This window comes from Corvus hawaiiensis, chromosome 3 (genome assembly GCF_020740725.1).
Source record: "Corvus hawaiiensis isolate bCorHaw1 chromosome 3, bCorHaw1.pri.cur, whole genome shotgun sequence".
NCBI classification, from domain to species: domain Eukaryota; kingdom Metazoa; phylum Chordata; class Aves; order Passeriformes; family Corvidae; genus Corvus; species Corvus hawaiiensis.
Window position 1 is genome coordinate 119,709,585 of NC_063215.1, and position 18,446 is coordinate 119,728,030.

At 39.5% G+C, this 18,446-nt stretch overlaps 1 protein-coding gene across 1 annotated transcript; it reads left to right on the forward strand.

The window, feature by feature from the left end:
- Positions 1–294: 294 nt before the first annotated feature.
- On the forward strand, positions 295–15,989 carry PNPT1 (polyribonucleotide nucleotidyltransferase 1). The gene is made up of 29 exons (XM_048298337.1): positions 295–494; positions 1,936–1,996; positions 2,312–2,386; positions 2,850–2,955; positions 3,296–3,345; positions 3,825–3,888; positions 3,974–4,021; positions 4,678–4,791; positions 5,036–5,222; positions 5,399–5,450; positions 6,203–6,260; positions 6,411–6,507; positions 6,603–6,705; positions 7,501–7,571; positions 8,193–8,229; positions 8,991–9,057; positions 9,148–9,237; positions 9,540–9,593; positions 9,700–9,806; positions 10,380–10,451; positions 10,549–10,612; positions 11,156–11,239; positions 11,737–11,820; positions 12,453–12,559; positions 12,643–12,698; positions 13,257–13,335; positions 13,710–13,757; positions 14,101–14,259; positions 14,979–15,989. The coding sequence occupies exons 1-28, from the start codon at positions 310–312 to the stop codon at positions 14,254–14,256; spliced, it is 2,376 nt and encodes a 791-aa protein (XP_048154294.1). The 5' UTR covers positions 295–309; the 3' UTR covers positions 14,257–14,259; positions 14,979–15,989.
- Positions 15,990–18,446: the final 2,457 nt, after the last annotated feature.

Genomic DNA, 18,446 nt, shown 5'->3' on the forward strand with positions numbered 1-18,446 from the left:
GCAGGTGTCCTCTTCCTCGCTCCGAGCCACGTTCGAGCGGGTTTTCCTCAGATCCCAGCCCGAGCTGGCTCCAAGACCGCCTCAGGCGCCGCCTCGGACCTTTTCCTGCTGCTTTTTACCTCAGGATCCGAGGGTAGCGGAGCACCGCCATTCGCGCGCCCTACGCCTCCTGACCCTCCGCAGCCGCTGTAGCGCCCGTACGGAACCGAAACCGGCGCGGCGGCGCCGGAGCCAATCCGCTTCGCTCTTACTGCGCGGTGCCGCTCCCCCGAGCCAATCGTGTGGCCACCCTTTCTTGCCGCGGGCGCTATGGCGGCCGCCACGAGCTGCGGCCGCGCCGCGCTGGGCGCGCTGTGTCGGGATGGCGGCGGGGCCGCGACGCGGTGGCGGCGGGTCCTGCCCCCGGGCCGCCCCGCCCTGCCGTGGGTGCCCGCCCGCGGCGCCGCGGCAGGGCCCGGGCCCGGGCGGGCCGTGACGGTGGAGGTGGGCGGCAGGTGAGGGGCTCTGAGGGGTGTGGGGGGGCGGCAGTAGGGAGCGCTGCCCCGGCTGGAGAGTGAGGCAAACGTGAGGAGAAAGTGGTACAAAATGCGGAACGTGTCGAGGTTATCCTCAGTCGGGACGTTCTTTGATGTCGGATCTTGGCGTGCTGGCAAGCCTAATCAGCAAGAAAGGAGACCGGATCAGTGGAATCATCCTTGTCATCGCTTAGCCAGGGGCATCCGGGAACTAACGAGCCCTAAGGATGCAGAAAATCAAGATGCTAATGGATGTCTATGTGAATATTGCCAACTTAGCAAAATATTCGAGGCCACCAAGTTGACCAGAGGGATGGAGACCTCTCCCGTGAGGAAAGGCTGAGAGAACTGGGATTGTTCAGCCTGGAGAAGAAAAGCTTTGGGGTCACCTAATCCTGGCCTTTCAGTGCCTGAAGGCAGCTGACTAGACAAATGATGAGACTCTTTATGAGGGCATGCACAAGGGGAACAGGTTAAAATTGAAAGACAGTAGTTTAGATGAGCTATTAGGAAAAAAAATCTTCCTTGTGAGGTCCTGACACAGGTTGCCCAGAGAAGCTGTAGGTGCCCCATCCCTGGAAGTGTTCAAGGCCAGGTTGGACAGGGCTTGGAGCAATGTGGGATAGTGGAGGGGTGGAACTCGATGATCTTCAGGATCCCTTCCCATTCAAACCATTCTGTGATTCTGTAGCTGAACTGTGTTCATTATTGTAACAGTAAAGATCACACCTACAGGTTATAGGGGCCCTGCCCAAGTGTTCCCCCAAGCATGTGAACAAGTTACCTGGGATAACCTGTATAGAAATTACTAATGAATTGTAACAGAGGGGCTGTGCTTGGGAAGGGACCACTGCTGGACTTCTTTGTATAAATAATGACATGGAAAGTCAGGAGGGTGTGCTGGGCTTGTGGAATAGCACCGAGCAGCCAGCACAACTCAGGAATAAGTAATCCATGTCTCACTCCTGAGTGTGTCATCATTGTCTCCTTGTGCTCCATTCTCTGCCATGAAGGAGGGAATATTCTGCAGCCGTGGTGGGACGTGGTGTTCTCTGGGAGTGCAAGCAGCTCCCCTTGGCCTGTGAGGGTGTTTTCCACTGGCTAAACCCAGCTGGAGCTGGTGATTCACCTTTGCCTCCAAGGCTTGGATGTAATTCCTAGTGACAGCTGATGTGCTACAAGGCTTTGCTTCAAGGTAAAAGAAGCAGGACACTTGAGGCTAAAGCACTTGAAATTTAGGAGGATTTTGTCACTTTTGCTCGAGGAGTTTCAATTTTCATATCTAAGGAAGATTTTTAAATATCTTGTGAAGCATAGCCTTCATTCTGTGCAGTTGAGGCTGCAGATGAATGTAGAAATTGCTGGAAAATTTATGTGAATTCACCAGGAATTCATGTAACAGGTTGTTTCTTTCCTTTAGAAAGATGGAGCTGTCTTCTGGAAAACTTGCCAAGTTTGCTGATGGATCTGCTGTTGTTCAGGTAAAAAAGTAGTTAAAATTTGTGCAGCTTCAAAATTTCTGTATCTTAAAAGTCATTGTTTGGGCATCCGAGCCTGCTATATGTGGGATATCGAGCCTTAAGGGGCAATGTCATCCCTAATGAAGGGACAGCTGTATTTTATAGGAAAAAATTCTGTTTGAAAAGCAAAAATAATGGCCTGAATTGCAGATTTATGTGGTGGTTTTCTGCACAGTATAATGCTTATTCATATTTTAGCTTTTGAATGAGTTTAGAACATTTGCAGTTATTTTGTTTGCAGGTAACTTCAGTTTTTATCTATTTTTCTTAACCCAGCTAGGTGACACAGCAGTGATGGTCACAGCAGTCAGCAAAACCAAGCCTTCTCCATCTCAGTTTATGCCATTAGTGGTAAGTACTAATGACAGAATTAGTTTTGTGCTAATCAGTGGTCGACGTAGCAGTGATAATCCTTAAATAATGGAGTTCAGGATGCTGGGGAGAGTGAGGAATTCAAACAGTAAATAACAGACCCTGGACTTCAGAATTGCAGCTGATGATAAAATGTCTAGATGTCCAGGATCCCTGTGTGGGTGTGGGATGAGCCCTGGATGTTGTCTGCCTTGGCTTTAGTAAGGCTTGCTTTCCTCAAAGCCCTTGTGAACTTTGCCATGACATCCAAGCCCAGATGTTATGGTTTGGTTGTGTGGAAAACTGGTTGGATTGTGAGGCTCAGAGGGCTGTGATTGTTATGGGAGGGAAGTAGATAACTGGGGTTGGAACTGGATGATCCTTAGGGTCCCCTGTGAGGGTTTCTGTGGCTCTGCAGTAAATAATCAGGTGGCATTAATAATCCCTGAATTGTTTTTGGAAGGTTGACTACCGTCAGAAAGCTGCTGCAGCAGGAAGAATTCCTACAAACTATCTAAGAAGAGAGCTTGGTTCCACTGATAAAGAAATTCTTACAAGCAGAGTAATAGGTAGGCTGAAACATTTCATTTACAATGTATTTTAAAGACCTTGTAATTTTCTCAGGAGTGTTTGAAAATACAGTTGTTTATAACTACTGTCAGAAAATAAACTTGTAATTTATTGTTTATCAATATGATTGAAATTTTAAGGTTATATGGGTCATGCTAAATACATTTCTGGGTTCTCTGCCTTTTGGTTTCTTGTGTGGTTTTTTTGGTTTGTTTTTTTTTTGTTTGTTTGTTTAAAAAACCCTATTTTGTCAGTTTCTTGTGGGGTTTATTGCAAGACATATTGAATATTAACTATAAAACCAAACTGCTTGTTAGAGTTTGATTATTTCCTTTGCAGATCGGTCAATCAGACCACTCTTTCCAGCAGGCTACTTCTATGATACACAGGTAGGTCATGCTACCTTCAAAATGGAAAACTGGGATATGGCCAATGAAAAGTTCACATAATAAAGGCCCTGTTTTAAGAAAAATGGTTTTTGTTAACATTAAGGAGGAGTTTGCACTTTACAAACAAATGTAAAGTTGCTTTTTAGTTTGTCATCTCCTTGTCTTAAATTATTTTTATTACATCCTACTTTTCAAATTTTGGAAATGTCAAGGTGCAGGAACAAAATTAAAATCTCCTCTGTACAACAGAGGAAAGATGCTAATGGTGCATATTTTATATATGATGTGATACAATATTATCCATTAGTGGGGGTTTTTTGTCAGCTTTCTACTTTAAATACCTGAGAAATTTTCCATGTGCTGCCTAAGCTTGTGTAGATATGTGGAATGTGGGGTTTTTTTGGTGTCCTTAGCTTTGTATTGACAGCTAATAAAAATGTATAGGCCAAAATTATTCATTGTCTTTTATCTTATGCCAGATCCTTTGTAATCTTTTAGCAGTAGATGGTGTCAATGATCCTGATATTCTGGCAATTAATGGAGGTAAGAGGGCTGTGAGAAGTTACTGCGTCTGTGGGATTTAATGAGATCAGTTTTTTTCTAATCCAGATTTTTGTCTTCCTTTCAGCTTCTGCAGCACTTGCATTGTCTGATATTCCCTGGAATGGTCCTATTGGTAAATAAACATTGTGAAATTATAGGTGATTTTAATGTAATGGAAGACTTAGACCACAGCTGGTGCTTTGCTTTTTTAACAAGAAGCTGAATCTAAATACTAAATTTCAAGCATTGAAAACAGTTTTACAATGGATAGGATTATTGCACTTCAAGAGATTATTTTTTCTGGACTAAATACACTTCTGGGAGGAATTACAATCCAGAAAGAGTGTACTATAGAGACCAATAAATTAACTTTTTCTTTAGAGAAACATATTTATTGAAAAGTATTGTTTGGAAAATAGCTGGTTCAGAATACTTTTCCTCAAGGAATTCAAGAAGATACTTATTTCATTGTGAATTTTTTCTGGGAAAAGACTTAGCCAAGAACAAGTATTTAACTGTATTTTCCTTTCAGCTGCAGTACACTCACAGCACTGTGTGTAATACTACTTGGCATTATTTGCCCTACCCAGTAGTAGTACCCGAAAGAAAAACAGAATAGATAATTTTGTCTTCTAGATTTGTTCTCAATATGCAGTCAACATGCTGATGTTTTAAAATTAGTCTGGAGCTTTAATTATTGTTATTAGCTGTGTAACTTTCAAAGGAAAATGATGCCTTAAAGAACTTCCTTATTATGATAATAAATAACTTTCTGGAGTTTCTTTGCAGGCGCAGTGAGGGTAGGGCTGGTGGATGGAGAGACTGTTATCAATCCAACTCGAAAAGAGATGGCCTCTAGTGCTTTAAATTTAGTTGTTGCTGGAGCTCCACAAAGTCAAGTTGGTAAGCAGGTTAATTGTTGTCTGTTGAGGGCTTGGAAATCTTTGCAGATGTTTTCCATATCTTTGAAATGTGTATTTTTATACAATAGTAGCAGCAAACAACAGTGATAGGTAACTTCTGGTTAAGTAAAGTAGATTCTCTCATATTTATGCAGTTTAATGTTAATCTGTATTTCCTCAGTTGAGTTAGGTTGCTATTGAACAATAAAACGGGAATTTACTTAATTTTTATCTTTCCATTGCAGTTATGTTGGAAGCAACTGCTGAGAATATCTTGCAGCAAGACTTCTGCCATGCCATCAAAGTGGGGGTGAAGCAGACCCAGCAGATAATCCAGGGCATTCAGCAGCTGGTGAAGGAGCGAGGCGTTGTCAAGAGAACTGTCCAGAAATTATTTATTGCTCCTGAAGAGATCGTGGAAATGGCAAAGAAGTGAGTTCAGAGCAAATAATGCAGATGTAGCAATGTTTATAAGTATCAGTCTGGTGCTTTCACCAGACTGATATTTCACCAAATATTTTTCAAATACTTAGCCCTCAAAAAAGCCCCTAGTTCTAGAAGTGGTTTTTAAGCTGTGTATTCAAAAATTCTTCCTTTTCTTCCCAAAGACTTGCTTGTAACAAGATCTATGCAGTGTTCACAGATTCAAGCCATGATAAAGTAAGTAATCAATCATTTTATTTTTTATAATTATTTAATATATAATTATTTTCTCTATTAATATCAGAATGAAACTGTAGAGGATTGAGTTCTTCAAGCTTTTAGCTCTTTAAGCTTTGTCCCTGGAGGCGTTCAGGGAAAGACTGGATGTGCCATGGTCTGGTTGACAAGGTGCTGATCATAGGTTGGACTTGATGATCTCAAAGATCTTTCCCAACCTCAGGGATTCTGTGATTTTGTAATTTAAGCTTCTCTCCTTCCCTGCATCTATTTGTAATAGTAATAATAAATTGTTCTGTAAGTTCTTACCTAGCACAGTATTTTGTTTGTATTATGTGGAGGTGGAGACTCCCTTTTCACAAGGAGCCACATGGAAAAGATATGGGGAAATGGGTGCAGGTTACTTCTGAGAGGTTCTGATTGGGCGCAAGAGCAATGTTCTCCTTGGGGAAAATTATCAGCCACTGGGATAATCTCCCCAGGGAAGTGGTGGATTCCCCACCATGGGACATGTTTAGGATTCAGATGGGGAGGATGCTGGGCCATCTTGTCTAGACTGTGCTTTTGCCAAGAAAGCTTGGACCACACAACCCTTAAGGTCCCTTCCAACCTGATTATTGATTTTTGAATTTGTGTGACAGTTCCGTTTCTTATTCCTTAAATTTTTACAGATCTTCAAACCAAACAAAACCCCAAAGCTCTGTTGTTGCTCTGCCCTGTAGAGATAACTGGTTGCAAATCCTGTGTTCTAGATTTCGAGAGATGAGGCAATCAACAAAATAAGGCTTGAAACAGAAGAGGAGCTGAAAGGTATTTTTTGTTTTCTTTGTATTTATAGAGTGCTTCAATGGAGGTAGCACTGCCTGGAGTTACAGTGTGCTCTTTGTTGGAAGCTATTTTAGTAAAAGTTGTATAAAATTAATTTTCCAACTTCAGATGCAATTTCTTTTTTATACCCAGAAAAATTTCCGGAGGCTGAGCCTTATGAAATCATGGAATCTTTCAATGTGGCTTCAAAGGATATTTTTAGAAATCTAGTTCTAAATGAATATAGAAGGTGGGTGTGTCAAACTCCTACTGATAATAGTTCTGTCAGCTTTTAATCCAAGACTATGGTTTAACTGATCTCTTAATTTCTCTTTGTCACTTCAGGTGTGATGGGAGAGATTTGACTTCCCTCAGAGACATTAAATGTGAAGTGAACATGTTCAAAATGCTTCATGGATCAGCCTTATTTCAAAGAGGTCAAACACAGGTAGTGTCACTTAAACATCAGAAATTATAAATGAATTTTCAAAAGCTGAAAGATTTGGGTTTTTCATTTAAATGCCAGGTTTCCTTTTTCTTCACATTTAAATAGGAATAAGTAGAAATGGTGTGTAGGTTGATAAGTACATTGGTGTGTAGGGCACTGCTAAATTGTGCACGTCATGAGAAATCTTTTAAAAGCAACTTCATATGCAACCTGAACTAAATAGGGAAATTTTACCCAAAAAATTGCAATAATGAGATGATTTTTTTTCCCTCTTCTTTGCCAAAAGTGTCAGCTGTTGGGTGGATTGATTTAAGATTGTACTCGAGATTTGGCCTTCTCTATTTTTATAGCTCCTTTTGCTGGAAGACTGTCAGCCATTGATCTGACTTCTTATTACACTGACTTGGGGTGGCAGTTGCAAACAGTGATTTACTCCTCAGTGTTGTCCCCTCTTGCCCACTGCAAATCCATGTGGGAAACAGGCACAAACAACATCGTGGCTGCCTCTGGCCCTGTCTCTTAAATTCTTAGGGAGCAAAGTGCTCTTGGAAGGCTCCTACTTAAGAAGCATTAAGTTAGTATTTTTAAATGTGATTGCTTGTAAGATTATGTGATCTTTACAGATTATGAATAAGTTTGTGTGATGGAGGAAAAAAGTCCATACAAGTGGTAGCTGATGGCATCTTACTTGTTGCTGAAGTCATTCTTTTTGATTCTTCATAAACAGTAACATTTGTGAAGGCTGGAAGGGTTTAAGAGGGGTTTATTTTTTATCTTAGCTCATTTTTATTTTAGGTTCTGTGTACAGTTACATTTGACTCTCTAGAATCGAGTGTAAAATCAGATGTTATCTCAACAGCAGTGAGGTATGTATATCTTGGTGCTTTGGCAGTGGTACTAAGAGGGTGAGCATTTAAGCACATTTGATTAAATTCCCTTGAACTTTGACATAGATACGTTTCTTAGGACTGAAAATTGTGTCAAATTAGACTTCGAAGTGGCCTGTTTTCCACAGATCATGGCATTGGGTTTGTGTTAAGGTGACATTAATTCTGTAGGCACACACTTGAAACTGGAGTAACATCCAGTCTGGTTTATATATTTTAAATACATACGTTCTTTTTTTTTGGAGCAGGGAAAATGTAATTTAGGATGTAGCAAGCTAGTCCTTTTGCCTTGAACACTTTATTGCTGAAGGCTGAAGTGAAATTCGTTCCTTTTAAAGCCACAGTTCAGTGATTTCATCCCAGTGTGAGAGCTTTTACATTTTAATGTCTCAGCTTTACTGTAGTTAAATCTTTATTACCCTGAAAGAATTTGTCCACATTTGCTAATTTTGGTAACTGTGGGTGATCAGCAAATGTATTGATCTGTTGGTTTTCGCTTGATCCATTTGTAAGCATCACAATATCAGCTTGAACTACTTGTTGTGTGTAAAACATGTTTGGTTGCTCCTTTTTTAACATGGTCTTGTTTTTAATTAATAGTGGAATAAAAGATAAAAACTTCATGCTGCATTATGAGGTGAGAGTTTTCCTGTGTCACAGCTTTCTGCATGATTCACAGAAGGGCTTTATGTCTTGCTTTTAAAGGTGCACTTGATCACTTCCAAGGTTATAAATCATCTCTAGAGTTGCTAAAATGTATTTATGCTAATTGATGCATGAATTTATATGAACAGAAGTGCTGGTTTCCTGAAAAGCAGTAGGTAATTTGTAAATTGCCATTTTATACAGCGTTTTTAATGCTGTAACATTAGGTGAGCTCCTTCAGAACAGGTTCTTACTGAAAGCAGGATTAACCTGTGCTATTATTTTTAGTAAACTCTATTAATATGTTCAGCTGACATGCCACAGCAGTAGTAAATAAACGCTTTTACATCTTGGATCTCTCTCAGCCTTTGGAGCTTGCCCAGAGTATTTCCTCCAGGCAACAGGCATATCTTGTTCCATTATCTCTGTGACAGAAATAACATTTCTGCTAGGTTGTTTGACAAGTTTATTTGGAGGAAGCTGCCTGTGTTCTCTCTTAGCTGCCTTGCAACTGCTTTATTCTCTTTTGTTCTGTGGAAGTAAAACATTTACTAACCATTACCTAAACTGGTCCTGGTTTGCAAACCAAGTGACTGATAGAAGTCATGTGGTGGCTTGAAATTATTTTATTTTTAATTTATTTTTACCTTGAGATGCACCAAAACTTCAAAGATGTTTTTCTAAGTGTATGCTTTAAAATGGAAAAGAAATGCACATTAATTTTTCTGTGTATACACATCTTTTGCTTCATAGTTTCCACCTTATGCAACCAATGAGATTGGCAAAGTTACTGGGATGAACAGGAGAGAGCTTGGACATGGTAAGTCCAGCCTAGAGAAATCCCATGCTGGAAGTTTCAGTATTTTATCTGATTTCTATTTATGGATCACTTGGTATCTTTTTTAAACAGGTGCATTGGCAGAACGAGCTTTGAAACCAGTTATTCCCCAGGATTTCCCATTCACAATCCGAGTTACTTCTGAAGTCTTAGAATCAAATGGTATTAGGATTTTCTTGTTTCTACCCTAGTGCTAGAGATTGAATTTGGTTCTTAAAAAGTGTAGGTTTGACAAATGTGACATATAGGCATGTTAAATAATAGATTTCAGTTTAAATGTTCTTCGTAATTATTACCTGAAACACTTCAAATAAAAAGCACGTACATGTCCATGAACAATGGACCTTTCTTGGTTTAATAAAATGGTATTTGGGGCACTTTTATGCTACAGGTTGAGGGAAATAACTCTAGCTTGTATTTTTTCAGTGTTTAATCCCTGTTTTTTTCCTGTATTCCAACTCCAGGGTCCTCTTCCATGGCTTCTGCATGTGGTGGAAGTTTGGCATTAATGGATGCAGGTACAAAATATGGCACTTACAAGGATAATATCTGCATGTGATAATGTGTTACAGGATCTGGAAATGACCACAGGGTTCAAAAATGGGTTTTTTTTGCCACTCTTAGGAGTTCCAGTAACAAATGCAGTTGCCGGTGTAGCCATAGGCCTTATTACCAAGTGCAGTCAGGGAAAAGGGGACATTGAGGACTATCGTTTGCTGACAGACATCCTGGTGAGTGTTCCTCACATTGTTATTGTTGCTGCTGAGTGCTGAAAAATACCTCTTCTGGCCTTCTTTTGTAACCTTTTACCTAGTTAATTCTGGAACATCACTACTGAAAAATTGGTTGTATCTTCTCAATTTTATCTCCTAAATTCCTCCCTTATTTTGAAAAATCTCTGTGAAATGTTCAGTCGTGTTTCTTTTTTTTGTGTGTGTTATTAGTTATTTAAGCATTCATAAGCTTTCTCTTCCCAATGAATTTTGTTTTTCCTCATGGGAGAAAAAAATTATTAATTTACTGAAAGACACAATATATGGGGTGGAGAATGAGCACTTGGAAGAGTGGCTGGGGAGGAAAATGTGCAGCCACTGACAGCACAAAATCAGCTGTCGATCAAACACTTGTTCACAAAAGCTCCTAATTTCTAAAGAGAGGAGGGAACAGTGTTAATCCTGAGCAGCAAAATAAAGCTGAAGAAAACTTGGAAGTCTCAAAAGTAATTCCTCTGTACTTTCAGTATAGTGGGACCTGGCACTGTGATAAAATGACTCCAACTTGGTTTTCTGTGTCTGTGCTGGCAGGGAATTGAAGATTACTATGGAGATATGGATTTCAAGATGGCAGGCACTAATAAAGGGATAACAGCACTGCAGGTATTGTGACATGAAATCTTCCTCAAGTGAAACTCTTGAGAGAGTATTAAAAAAGCTTTCCTGACATATTGCTGCCACTTCATTCTTTTCATGTCAGGTTGATCTGAAGCTGCCAGGAATACCAATAAAAATTGTGGTGGAAGCTATTCAGCAAGCTACAGGTAGGTCCATGCTTGTATTTGCACCCATTTTATCATGTTTAATGATAAATGGTATTAAGTTGTATGAAACTAAACAATAAACTGTTCATTTTTTGGTTTTGTTGTGGAAAAAACCAAGCCTCTATAAAATGAGTTTGGCTTAATCAGTAAGCTCCAAACTAACTTTAAAGTAACTTCAGACATTGTATGATTTGGACTAACACACATTACATGACTTTGTTTAAATCCAATAGGATAAAGTTATCAAAATAACAGCAAACTTTCTCTCATTTCCCATAAATTCAGCTATATTTACAAGTGAAAGTTACTGCCATCTGTGTTCTGACATGTGCAGCTAAAATATTCTTAAAGCACATGAGAAAATGAAGCTACGTGGTTTAATAAGGATTTAATGAGTTGGAAAACTTTCAGCTTGACCTTCTCCAGCTAGGCAGGAGACAGGTTTTGATAAGGAATGTTTTTCTACTGTTTAACAAAAACTTCACATATTTATTTTAATCATATAAAAAATTACTGATTTTTTTTTATTATTATTCCCTCTAGCTGCAAAGAGGGAGATTTTACAAATCATGAACCAAACACTGGCAAAACCCAGACCTAAAAGAAAAGAAAGTGGACCAGTTGTAGGTAATGCTATTGTATGAATTCATAGCTTTCATAATTACCTTTTTAACAACAAGCTTCTGCTTAAAACAGCTTTTTTTTTTTTTTAACGATTGATTGTTATATATTTTTGCTCCTGCCCTGTGGGGTTATTTTTAATTTGTAGAGGGGATTTGGTTATTTTTGGTTATTTTGGGGGGATTTTTGTTGCCATGTGGGGCAGCACTGTTCTATTTCAGTGCACAGCAGAAAACAGAATTTGAGTGAAGTTATGTGAAGCTCTCACAAAATCAGAATTGATATAGATGAGAGTATCAGTATGGCTTAAGGTAATTTACAGTCATCAAAGTGTATTCTGTGTTTTCATTTATTTCAGTTCTTACCTATAATTACACTCATGTTCAGCAAATACCACAGGTAGCTGTAAAAGATTAAAAGCTAAAGGAATGTGCCTTTTTTGTGCAATAGCTTTCAAGGTGATTGTATTTAGCATTTCAAAGGACTTCAAAATGTTCTTTCAGAAACTATCCATGTTCCATTATCAAAAAGATTAAGATTCGTTGGTCCTGGGGCTTATAATTTGAAAAAACTGCAAGCACAGACTGGTGAGACATTCTTGATTCCTGTGATAATTTATCCTGATGTGTTTCCCTTTGTTTCAGACTTGTATATTGAGCTCAGTGCAAACTAAAAATGAAAAAATACTGATATCTGTAGAGTACCAGGTAGATGCTCTGCTTTGGACCTGAAACCCTTAATGGTCTGGTGAATTTGATTAATTCTTCTCAGGGGATTGGGTGGAGAAAAGGAGGAAAAATCATATTTCCCTTTGATTGCAAGCCTATGTGGTCTGGCCACAAAACTACTCTAGAGGAGCAAAGAATTTTACCATTCTGTCTCCAAAACACTTTAATTTCCATCAGCTACTAATGCAAGTTTTATTAAAAATCTCTAGGAAATTGATTCATAACCCTCAGCATTTATTCAGGATTTTTTTCCCTGCCTTTAAAGGATTATAAAAACAATTTTGTGTTCCTTTATGGCCCACAAGTTTATCCCGGTATTTGCAAGAAGGTGGTGGCCGTGCAATTGCATGTAAAGCTGAACAAGATTAAATGATGATTAGAACTCAGATCTTAATGAGTCTGTGCAAAACCATTCTGCTCCGTGCAGGTCTTTGCTGAGTGTGACTTTCTGCAGCCTGCACCTAAATGCTCTCCTAAATGCCCACTTTCAGGTGTGACTGTGAGTCAGCTGGATGAAGAGACCTATTCTGTGTTTGCTCCCACACCGGGGGCAATGCACGAAGCCAGAGAATTTATTGGGGAGATCTGCAAAGATGATGTAAGAACAGACTTCTGTTGTTAACTTTTTCAGTTTGCTCTTTGTGACTTTGTGTCTTACTGTCTGCTTTTCTTCTTCTACAGCAAGAAGTTAATTTGGAATTTGGGGCAATTTATACAGCCACAATAACTGAACTAAGGTATAAAAACTGCTTTGGAGTTTAAGTTAGTTTATTTACATAGCTGTGTTCCTGATATCTAAATATGTTGTAGAATAGTAAATGATTTTTAAAGGTGCCAAACTTATGCTGGGGTTCTTGGCACCTACATAATTTCTGATATTTTTTCTATTGAAAATAGTATTTTGTTTCCTGATAAAGCTCTTTATTTTTGCTGCTTGTTTAGTTTTTAGAATGTCTCTAAATTATAAAACTTAAGGCCTTTTTCATCTTTGAATCTGAAAGAGATGGTTATGAATTTGCTTTTCACTTTTCAACCCAATATTTGTCTTGTAAAAAGTACTTTTTGGATGGTACCTATTACTGAAGTACTGCCCTGAAATAAGAAATTCTCATTCACTACCAGTTAAGGAAAAATGAGTGGACATGTTATGGTGAATAAAAGATTTTTTTTAAAAGAGATGAGTAAAATTTTGTTTATGAGAAGCTTACTAATGCTTGCTTTGGGGACCATATGCAGAGGGAAATGTGGACTTTTCTTGAGGCACTTTGAAATAACTGTGCTGTTTCCTGCTGCAGAGATTCTGGAGTGATGGTAAAACTGTATCCAAATATGACCCCAGTATTACTTCATAATTCACAGCTGGATCAAAGAAAGGTAATCCATCCTTAAACAGGTATAAAATGGGCAATTATATTTATTTTTAACCAGTTGTCATGGCTGTAACACACTCACTGTTGTTCCACAGTCCATTTCCAGGTTAGAAGCTGTTAATTAGCAGCACTTTTTTGTTTAATTCTGCCTGCCCTATACTTAAAGCTGCAAACAATAAGCTGTGTGGCTGCTGCAGTCCTTTTTACACCGAGTTCTTTGGCTCTGTAATACCTTTTTCCAAGGAATATTCAGAAACCTGTTGTTCCTAAGGTAGTGCTGAGCCACTGGGGTTGAAGTATAGCATGAAGACCCCCTGAAAGAAGGGATTTTTATAACTAACTCAGATAATTTTATTTCTGAAAAACACTGTGTTCTAGATTAAACACCCTAGTGCCCTGGGATTAGAAGTTGGACAAGAAATTCAGGTAATTATTTTTTTAACTTTAAAATGCTAATAAAATGCTGTTCATATTTTAAAATTTGATTTTTTTATAATTATTTATTTAGTGTTTATGAAGAAAATATTTTTCCATAATGGATTCCCTTTCTGTGCTAGTTAAAGGCCTGGTCATTCAAATTAGATTTACTTAGTGTCATACTCTTGCTATCTAGGTACCACATTATTTGACAGCAATATAGGCTAAAGGATGCCTATTTATGGCTCTTCTAGAATCAAATTGATAAAATATCAAACCAATCTTTTAAGGAAAATGCTATATCCAGCTCTCTTAAGTTGGTCAGTGTGAAAATGCTTTGTTTCCTTACCAGGTTAAGTACTTTGGCCGTGATCCCACTGATGGCAGAATGAGGCTTTCACGTAAAATTCTCCAGTCCCCAGCCACCAGCACCCCGAAAACCCTGACTGACAAAAACAGCATTGTCCTGGGAGGGGCTGTTCCACAGACATCCACGTCATCCCAGTGACAGGTAAGGCCAGAGGAGCAGCTTCAGCTGACTCAGTACTGCACTTTACAGCTCTGCTAAAGAATTGTGTCAGTCTGGGTCTGTACTGAGCAGTTACCCCTCAGTGCTGTGCAGGTGCTGCTTGCCAGCTGTGTTGTAGCTGTAGAAAGGTTCATGATACACAATTTGTTCAAATGCCTTGACAGTCTCAGGCAGTCTGGACAGCCCCCTCTGTCCAAAACAAACTTATTTGTTCATCTACAATGTCCTTTTTCTCTACCTTGCTACCATTTCTTTTTTTAATTAAAAAAACAAACAGGGCAGAGGAACAGGAGAAATAAGTTGCTTTCTCGATTAAGTGAATTAGTAGAGAAAATTTCAGTCAATTAGTGAAATGGCCAAAGTTCTTCCTTAGAAGTAGTTTTCCAGCATGTATTTGACTGTCAGAAGGCTTATGCCTCAACTTTTCCCAAAATTTGTGTCGGTTTTCTTATTCTTAGAAAGCTGCTAGAACAGGAAGGTGTCTGATCTTAAAATCAGGAGAAGTTACACAGCGAGATTGGCAAATGCAAAGGCACAGTGCAGCAGTGGGAACTCAAGGCCATCTGTGGCAACCTTCTAAGAATGATTGCCAGCACAAAAAGAAGGGAAAATTCACTGAAGAAATCTTCTTTTTAAGAAATGTTTTTGAATCTCATACCTTGATATAACGAGTTGGTTACAGAGTATTTTCTCTCTTTCAGGAAAACAGGTGTGATAGTTCATGGAAATACAAGTGACCTTTGCTAGAATCTCTACATGTCCTCGCAAGAATCTGCAGGTGGATGGTAGTGAATCCTATTTATGAAATAGACACTATTTATGCTTAAAGGTGATATAGAACTTCCAAGCCTTCAAATTGATTAAAAACTTTAAAATAAAACCAGAAACAAGCAATGCCCTCATCTTGTGTAGCAAGGTTGAGATGAGACTATAAGAACATGGAATTTACAGACTGAGAAGATGATATTTCAGTGCTTAAGATTCTTCTGAGTTATCCACTCAAAATAAAACTGTGAATATGGGAAGTAAGAATTGAACACCTCTTTCGTGGGAGAAGGAATTATCCTGTACACTTGGTCAAGAGTCACACTTGGCCAAGGTTTTACTGGCTTTTCAGTGTACAAGAATGTTGAGCAAGACGTTAAGACTTAGAAGTATCACCTTTAACATGATGGATGCTGTTTTAGATCAATACATCACTTTCAAAAGATTCAGACCTGCTAAAATACCTGAGCAGAACTTGGCTGAAACATCACCCCTTATTACCTGGGTTTGTTAGCACTGACTTCTAAAATACATAATTAAAACATTCAAATTAAAATACTTTTTTTGGAACGAACAATTGATGTGATAAATTTTCCCCCAAAACACTCCCTATAAGAGTGTCCTAATCCCTTCATTAATTATGTTGCATCAGTGAGTTCACTGATCTCTTTTAGACTTCAAAACATTTCCCAGGGACTCACGAGAATTACTCGTTTTTCTGCTGTGAGGTACAGACTTTGAAAATCAAAGAGGGTCCTTCTGATGTTCACCAATTTGTATGCAGACCTAATAAGAAAATCAACTTCCCACGTGATGGCAAGTGGGCTCTGAACCTCCTGAAAGTAAAAACAAAGCACTGGGTAGAGGAGAAATGTGACTGTACAGTAAAAATTGCTCTTTTTTAAAATTCTAAGTTAAAGTATTAAAGAAGAAAGAAAAGACTGGTACTTCTCTGTAGTTGTCTCTGTCTTTCATTAGGAAAGATTGAAAATTTGAAAAAAAGTTGAGAAAGACTGAAGAAAGATTTCCTTGGCAATCTTTTCCTCCTCTTTGAGGGCTGTGTCTTATTATTTCTTAGTTAGAATTCAGATGTCACGTCTTACTGTGACAGTTGACTGATACATCATTGTTACATACGAATAGTGTTAATAAAATCATGTAGGTCAATGTTAAAGTGTCTGAATAGAAACTCAGATGTTTCCATTTCTGGTAACTCTTCCCAGAAATGGACCTCTCCAATCAAAGTGGTTTTCCAAAGTGTATCTCCCTTAATTGTACACTAATTTCTGTGAGGCTACGTTGTAGTGCTGGTCTCAGTAAAGCAGCTACTGCAGTGCTGGGGCATTGTCTAGTGGATGATAAAGGAGCAAAATGGCTTTAATGTGGCTGTGGCAGAACCTGTACAGTCAGCCTGGCTTTCTGCATCTGGAACCAGCTTTAGGCCCTCTGAGAAGGGGCGGGGGAAGAACACACTTGGGAACTGTCTGGGAGGAGCAGAAAGCAGCTGCTCTTACCTGAGGAGAGAAGCTCAATGGGAGCCAAGAGTTGAGTAAGCGTGTGCTGGTGTGACCCTTCCTGGGGGAAGGACGTCCCGGGCTCTCCGAGAGCCGGCGCTGGGGCCACGGCAGGAGGCACTCGGTTCTCAGGTGGGATCAGCTATGATCAGAAACCAGGTGGGTCCACAGTGCTCAAGAGGACAAGCTCAGTCCTTTTGCAGCAACTGGTTTTTCGTGTTTGAAATAGCGATTTAGTTCCTTTTTTTTTTTTTTTACTGCTCAACATAATTAACTTCAGTAATGACCTGTCTTAAATGGAGCTGTTGAAAGGAATTGCCTTGGAGAGTGAAGCTGGGCAGGTGCAGCACTGCAGCAGGTCAGGAGGGCCAGAAATGCCTTTATTTGACAAGTCTGAAGTTTTCATGCAGGTGCAGAGTCAAGAGCTGGGGTATTTTTAAATGCCACCAGTAAATATTACAAGTGCTATCATAAAAGTATAAGAGCTGGCCTAATGGTACTTCTGGGATTACATGCCAAAGGGAATGATAGAGTCTCTTAATTTCACTCCAAGAAATTTTAAGTGATTTAGGAATGAGTTGTCTCTCTTGCTTTGGAAAACTAAAAAAAGGAGCTCTCTGCTGCTCGTGTTCTGACACTTGGAGTTGCTCTGTCTGCTGTCTACCCTAATGAAATCCTTTGTTTTGATGAAGAACAGAGAATTCTCAGCATTGATAACTTGATGGTGGTAATGGGGAAGGATGAGCTGCTGGCAGGCGCAACACCACAGTGGAAAACACGGCTTTGCTTTCTGTTTGTCTTAGAGAGCAGAGACTCAGATGCTTTCCTGGTCTTAGCCTGGGTTTAAATCCAGTATGTAACATTTGTTGGGGCAAGTATTGCGTGTCTTGTCCAGGCAAAGCCCCCAGAACTGACTTGCCGGTTGTGGGTACCGATGGCGGGGTCATGCTGGGCTTCACAACCCCCTGGATGCTGTTTTGGACAAAGAGAAGCCCCTTATCTGAGTGAATGCAATCCTGGTGTGTTCTGGAGTGATATTTTTCCGCAGAGGTCATTGAGTTCATGCCTGGAGAGATCATGGACTTATTTCACAGCTGAAGCACGAGAAATAGTTTTTCATGCCAATTCTAATTCACGTATCTCCTTTCTGTAGCTATTCACCATAAGAACTTGCTCCAAAATACTCTGCTGTGGTGTCTTGCTGTTTTCTGTATCCCGAGAAGTGCTGCATTTAATCATGAATAGAAGTCATGCTTTTGTTTTTGTGCATTTGGTTTGAAGAGCTAAAAAGCACGCACAGAAGTCGTGCGGAGGAGAGAGAGGGTTCATGAGCAGCAGATGTCCTGGGGCAGAAATATGCTGTGGCCATTGGGATTTGTGTTTCTTTTTGTGTGTTTGCTTTTTATTGAGCTTTCTCTAAGGTAGAAATATGCTCCGTGTGTAAAACCTTGAGAGAAAAGGCCACTAAAACATAGCAGGGAAGGTTTGTGTGGAACCCGACTGTAAACTGGTTCATGTGACTCTCAATCCAGGGTTTTGAAACCACTTAACGTGGTCTTTTTATAGTTACTGACTCACTTATCCATAATGATGCACACAAAGCGTGCTCATATACAGCTAAATATAAGTGTATATGATAATTCTCAGAGGTGTATCTTGTATTTTCTTGGTGACTGTATGATGAATCGTAGAGGCCTGTTACAATGAACGTCAGAGCAAAAGCTGAGACTTGAATGTTACTTAGCTGCTAAGTTTTCTAAATCTGCCTAGAGAATGTTCGGGAAAGTTGCACATAGTTACTTACGAGTGGCACAGTTTGTTGGAAACATTTCCTTTCCCTTCCTCTGGAACCACAATTGAACTTGCGAGCAGAGAAATGCCAGTCGTGTA